Genomic DNA, 6,828 nt, shown 5'->3' on the forward strand with positions numbered 1-6,828 from the left:
GCTGCCTGTATTAAATACACTTCTTGTTGGCCTGTCACTTTTACATAATTTCAATTGAATGAGTTTCAACAGAAATGGGGTGTTGTCTGCACTATTGCTTTGCTACTGGGAGCTGTAGTATCTAGAATCTTGCTACACCATCACTGGTAAGAGACATGTTTTTGAAGAAAATCAGTTCTATTCTATATTGGCCAAGTGTTTTAGTGAAGCTGATTATCACAGGTAATGTGTCCTAAACTCTTTAGTTGCAAGTATATAGTTGTGACATTAGGACAGTGCTAATTAAATGAGACAAACAGAGCTCTGGGCACAGTGTCTGATCCTTAAGAGTCCTCACCTACACTTTTAAAGCCAAAAAAAGCCCCCGAAGGCCAACCCCAAACCACCTATTGCATTTTTCACTTGTTCTCCCATTTTGAAATACTGATAACCTGGTTAATGATGAGTATTAACAGAAATGCCAGAAGTGACTCTGTTACACACATTTATTTCTGCGTTTACCCTCGCGTGTTTTCTATTACAGAAGCACGACCACCACATCCACACTATCCCCATTATTTCTGGAAATGCAGACCCTGAACATGAGTACCTATCCCTGTAAGACATGACCTCATATCATTAAAATGCTACGGCAAAAAAATACAAGTTTTACTTTTTTAACACACAGATAAGGTGGGGGAAGTAATGTAGCACTTCATAATCTGAAACAGCGTTGGACTCCTCCTAACGGGCCTATTGCGCTGTTGAGCCGGCTTAAGAAGAAAGGTAGCCCAACTATGACTTCGGGTACCGAGTCCACACAGCGTTCCAGCACTTACAAAGTCCCAGCCCTGGGAAGCGTTGCTTGGGCTTTTATTTGTTCTAAACAACATCGTATCTAACCTAAACTTTTCCTGTTGGATACCGATCAGCTTATTACTTATGGCGCTCCCCCAGGGAGCGAACACGAAGAATGGCTCACTGTTCTCTACAGCCGCCTGCCCTACTTTACTTTCTGTCTTTCAAGTCTAAGCAAACACAATCTTTCCCCATGAGCCTGTTTTTATGAAATTTAATCGGGGTCATTTAACCAGGGCCACTCTGTCCCTGTGTTCAAAAACACGATACTGTCATGGTTTAACCCCAGCCAGCGACTAAGCCCCCCCCACAGCCGCTCAGTCACTACACCCCCCCAGATGCGGGAAGGGAATCAGAAGGTTAAAAGTGAGGAAACTCACAGGTTGAGATAAGGACAGTTCAACAGGTAAAGCCAAGGCCACGTGCACAAGCAAAGCCAAGCAAGGCGTTCGTTCCCTGCTTCCCAGGGGCAGGCAGGCGTTCGCCCATCCCCAGGACAGCGGGGCTCCATCACACGTGACAATTACTTGGGAAGACAAACGCCATCGCTCCAAACATCTTCTTCCTCCCAGACTTGTATTGCTGAGCATGATGTCATCTGGTGTCCTGGCTCTGCTCCCTTCCTACTTCTCGTGCCCCTCCTCACTGGCAGAGCATGGGAAACTTGAAAAGGCCTCGATTTAGAATAAACATTACTTCGCAACAACTAAAACATCAGTGTGCAATCAACATCATCATCACACTAAATCCCAACCACAGCACTGTACTAGCTACTAAGAAGAAAATTAACTATCCCAGCCCAAAGCAGGACAGATACCCGCCCCGTGCGCCCTGCAGAGCGGAGGGTAACTACTTCCTCTAACTTCACTGCCTTCCAGAACATACCTGCCTCTTACATAACGGTGTAACTCTCACCTTGTGACTTTTTTTCCTTGTTATTTTTAAAACCTGGATTTCTGCTCTGAACACTTGCAGCAGCATAATGATATTGCTGTGAGAAGTGGAAATGCACAGGTGGTGATGGTGACACTTAAGGAGCTCTGCAATCAAATGCTAAGCCCCAACCCAAGCTGAATTTGTAACGAGCCAGTCTGACTCAGTTTTAACCTACATACAGCCCACTCTAAGCGTTCATTGACAAGCAGAATCCTTACTTTCAGAGGAAAGATGCCAAGAAAATTGTTCACACCAATAAAAAACATACTGTAGAAAAGCAAATTAAAGCCTGGCACTGGGTGAAGAAAATGCCATTAGACCATTTCTTGGCTCTCTGGAGATACTAAATGGATATTCAGCCCTTCTGACTAGTAAAAACTATGACCTACTGTAGTTTCTGTTTTATTTCCATTGTCTAGCCACCAATACACTTTCAATAGGTCACCTGTAGATCGTGAAAAAGCAAGACGCCTGCAACATTTCCGAGCCAAAAACTTGGCTTAAGAGAGAGGAATTTGTGGAAGGACTCAAAAGAGAAAAATCCCCACCCATATGCACGGCAGAAAGATGTCTTACTGACTAGGGAGCAATTTCTCATTCGTACCCTGTAGTCTGTAAGTTCCACTGAGGGTGGAGGAGGGCAGCGGAGATTCTATCCTTAAACCAGAGGGTTTCTCAGTTGTATTTTGCCGATGTTGAAACAAGAAATAATGAATTGTGTCACTTTTGTGGGGGGCCAGAACAAAAAAGAGGGAGAATATCTTGTTGCAGAAACATCCCATTTCACTAGCGTTTCTTCTAGAGCAACTTAAAGACTAGAAGACAAGCGTTACGGAAGGTTTTCCAGCTGCTATTTTTTCAAAACTCAACCCAGCAGGGTGGACTCCTGCCTAATGCTGTTTAAGCAGAAAAGCCCAAGTCAATACCACACCATTGCCTTTCCAGCTGCCCTTACAGACAGGCACTCGCTCTGGTCTGTTAAAATACATCCTTTTTACCTGTAAGCAATGAGAGGAAAATAGGACAGAACACAAAAATGGGACTAGCCACCTCCTGGAAATAGGCAAAGAAATCACACAGTATTAAAATGACTCTACATGCTGGAGAGATTGTGAATCTATAACACGTACAACTGCCACATTCACCTATAAACACAATGACAACGGAATTTAAAAAGTTACCAGATAACCTGAGAACAGGAAAAATCCAAGGCCCTCAGAACATTCACAGAGTTTTAAAAAAACACCATAAAAAACCACCACAAAGCACAGAGCTTTGTAAGGAGGAAAAAAAAAGTAATGAAGAATACTTGCCTGTCTGCTGCAGCCTCAGGACCCTCTCCAGCACAGCCATACTGGGGACAGCCCCCTCCAAGCCTTTCTGCTCAAGGAACAGACCCTCCGCTACTTACCAGTTGTTTTAATGACTTCAATTAATTCCGCCCCTGGGTATCTGACCACCACAGCTGCTGCTGCTCAAGCTCCTGCACCCCACCACCTTTCCTTGCTTTTCTCTGTTACACGCCCCTCACCAGCCCCCGGCTCCGTGAGCCCAGGGCCTGGGCAGCTGTGCCAGGGGTGCTGGGTGCCAGCTCCCGCACGGGTCCCACGCAGCTCCCCGGGCAGGGCTCCGGTGCCCGCGGGCTTTGCTGCAAAGAGCCCTGCAACAGGGCCGGTAAGCTGCCAAAGCTCAAGGAACAAGGATCAGCTCTTTCCTCGCTTTATTTTGGGGGACCTGCATTTTCCCAAGCATTTATTTTCACGGTAGAGCCCGTAAAAGGATCTCCGTTTGCACCGTGCTCTGGCTGAAACGGAGATTTCCCTCTGCTCTCTGCCTGCTCCCTCCCCGAGGGCGCGGGAGCCCCGCGGGTGCTCAGCAGGGCTCAGCACCCTCACCTGCGCAGGACCTGCTCCCAGGGGCACAGGCCTGAAGACTGCTCAGCTGTTTTCCACATGACTGCTTTCCTCCAGCTGCGCTTTTCAAAGAGAATCCAGATTATTTTACCCCTTCTAGCGTGGCAGCGCGCGTTCGAACGGCGTTTGGCACTGTGAGGATGCGGCATTAGCCGTTCCCAACACCGGGAAGGCAGCAACGTGGGCTGGATTTCATGCAGGTAAGGGGAAAGCCCAGCCCTGCCCCCGGTGTGGCTGCGGCTGCCACCCCTCAGGCAGAGGGTCAGTCCTTGGACTTCAGCTGAACTCAATCCTTGCAGGGCTCCGGCGCCTGCGCTCCCAGCACTGACAGCGCCAGGCTGCCCCGGACGCTCCAGCTCGGGCTCCGGCGGCGGCGGGGCGGCGGCAGAGCCCCCGGGGCGGCGGCAGAGCCCCCGGGGGTCCCGAGGGGCAGCGCGGCCATGAACTGCAGCGAGCCGCGGCGGCTGCCGGCGCTGCTCAGCGCGCTGCTGCGGGACCTGCGCGGCTCCGGCCGCAACGCCAGCGCGGGGGCGGGGGGCGACGCCTCGCTCTACATCCTGCTCATCATGGTCTTCTACGGCTGCCTGGCCGGGGGGCTCATCCTGGCCTACACCCGCTCCCGCAAGCTGGAGTCCAAGCACGACCCCTACCACCTTTACATCCAGCGCGACTGGGGCCGCGGCGGCCCGGGCCAGCCGGCCGAGGGGGGCGGCCCCGCCGCGGGGCAGCGGCTGGTCTGAGCGCTGGGGCGGCGGGCGGGATGGATCCGGGCCGCTTTGTATTGCTCTTCTGCAATAAACACCGCGCTCCTCGGTCACCTTTAGGTCTTGGTTTGACATCTTCGTCTTTAACGCCGGGTTGTCCCGCACCCCGCGGCGCTGCGGCTGCGTTTCACGCCATGAAAAGCAGCTCTGCCGCTGGGTTGCGTGCCCTTCTGTCGCTGCACAGCACTGACAGGCACGCCAGGTACGATGGGCAGGAAGGGTCAGGTCTCGTTCTGTTGAAGCAAGATTGTTTCGCTTTACGTGAAAGCATTTATCAAAACGAAAAGAGCTTCGAAACCGAAGTTGTTCCCATCAGGAAAGCAACAGCTCCGCATCTTAGCGCTGAGGCTTTACCGATGCACGGTAACTTTTAAAGCCATCAGGAACATCCTCATGCCCACGAGAGATACGTAATTCAAGAATGTCTCTGTACAAGTTAAATCTTAAGATTAAAACAACATACAGCATATGCTTTCTACAAAAAAAAACAGGCAGGCAAAGGTGGTTTCAGATGTTCTAGCCATGTTAATAGTCTATCATTTCTTGGTTTGGGCTTTGGGTGGAGGTTTTTTCCAATATAGATTAATGAACAGTTCCAAGGAACAAGCACCTTCACTAGGAATGCTGTGCTACACAATCCAAATGACTGTCTGGATTTTATCCAAACCACACTGCAGGAAAACAAAGCTTTGACCTTAACTTCGAAGGAGGTGAGATTTTTATGGTCTACTTAGATTTCTTAATGCTTATGCATGTTCTTTCCAGCAAAACTATCATCTTATATTTGGCAACTACTGCATCTTGCGCTCTCTACTGTTTTTTGTGGGGAATCATTGCAAACTGAATACCTGAAGCGATGAGCTTAAAAAAAAAAATAATCCTTGAGAGGACTAGCAGTTACCGAGTCAGCTTTGTCAACTGTAGAAAAATACTGCAATATCCACAGAGCAAATGGCAAAGTATCATTAGATATCAAACGGTACCTTGTGAGTACATTTTAATAATCAAAAAGTATGGGGTGGGGAAAAAAAATTCAAGCTCCTGAAACGATTTCAATGGAAGTGTATGAACAGTACTATGTGCCAGCACTATGTCAGTAGATGTATGTGAAATCTTTAGTTCAGCAAAGAAAATGTAGTAGTTAGCACCGTGTGGAAAAAGGATGTCAGAGAAACCAGCAAACACCCAATATTCTTAAAATCCCCTATCAAGTAGTGAGACCACAGTAAAAGTTCCAGTCAGCTACCTCCATCTGCAAGGATTCAGACAGTGTCTCTGCAAAATGCAAGTGCTCACTTCAACCTGCACTTTTTGAAGAGCCATAAGCAATATATATATATATATATACACACACAGAGAGAGACGTATTTTAAGCTGCAGAAGCTGACCATCCAAGGAACTTTCACACTGAGATAACCAAAAAGCTGTATTAGCCCACCTGGAAGATTTCCTGTGAATGTTTCCTTCAGCACAATCAGAATTAAGCTGACCACAACCAAAGTTTCCGCCTATAAGAAAGAGGGAATCATTATGCATGCCCAAAACTTTTTATTTAACCTGTCTCAGTGATTAACTTCTCTTTTTCTGCCCAACCACTGCCCACGAACAGGACTCTGGCCTCTTAAGAGGCATTACGCACTAACAGCTTAGAAAGCATTCAGGAGCTGCAGTACTAACTGCTCCCACTGAACTCAGCTACATGAGACAAGAACAGGGGAATGACTCTTACAGTTTTCTGAGTATGAGATTTGCAGACATTAAAGCTTCAATGACTGGACACAAAAATGTGTGCTTAACGCTTTATTTCATGTCAGCTGGTTGCTAACTGCTTTCTATTGCTTCATCCTATAGACAACTCTGAAAGAAGGTTCTGGCAGTCCCTCTGAGTCAACGTCCAGCTAATACCACAGATTAGTTATCTTAATAACACGTTTCTCTTCTACCTCCGAAATGCAAAGCATTTGCAACATACTGTATTTGGGCCCTACCGAAAAAAAGGGGCTGCCCTTGCGAAAAAGTTTACCCTTCCTTACACAGTTCACAATTACAGAAAGCACAAGACCTCCTGCCAACTAACTAACAAAACATCCAATTCTAATTATCTGCTGTTCTGTCTGTACCTTTCTATACCTGAAAGAACCACAAGGTCTCGGTGAACTGTAGTAATTTGTGATTTACATCAGTCCATCTATTCTTACAGTTACAGTTCAACCAGATGCTTAAATAAGATAACACCATCGTGCATTAACTGTGGCTCAGGCTGGAACAAGATATACACCATATATGCAGACAGGCTTAGATACGATATGCATCTACAAATACTTAAATACACAAATGCAATTGGCTATATGATTTAAAAATAAAGCTGATTTAAAATA

General features: G+C 47.3%; 1 protein-coding gene across 1 annotated transcript; it reads left to right on the forward strand.

Moving 5' to 3' along the window:
• The first annotated feature begins 3,635 nt into the window (after positions 1–3,635).
• KCNE5 (potassium voltage-gated channel subfamily E regulatory subunit 5) lies at positions 3,636–4,451 on the forward strand. The gene is made up of 2 exons (XM_037408516.1): positions 3,636–3,886; positions 3,986–4,451. The coding sequence occupies exons 1-2, from the start codon at positions 3,881–3,883 to the stop codon at positions 4,424–4,426; spliced, it is 447 nt and encodes a 148-aa protein (XP_037264413.1). The 5' UTR covers positions 3,636–3,880; the 3' UTR covers positions 4,427–4,451.
• The last annotated feature ends 2,377 nt before the right edge of the window (positions 4,452–6,828 follow it).

This window comes from Falco rusticolus, chromosome 14 (genome assembly GCF_015220075.1).
Source record: "Falco rusticolus isolate bFalRus1 chromosome 14, bFalRus1.pri, whole genome shotgun sequence".
In the NCBI taxonomy this organism is placed as follows: Eukaryota; Metazoa; Chordata; class Aves; order Falconiformes; family Falconidae; genus Falco; species Falco rusticolus.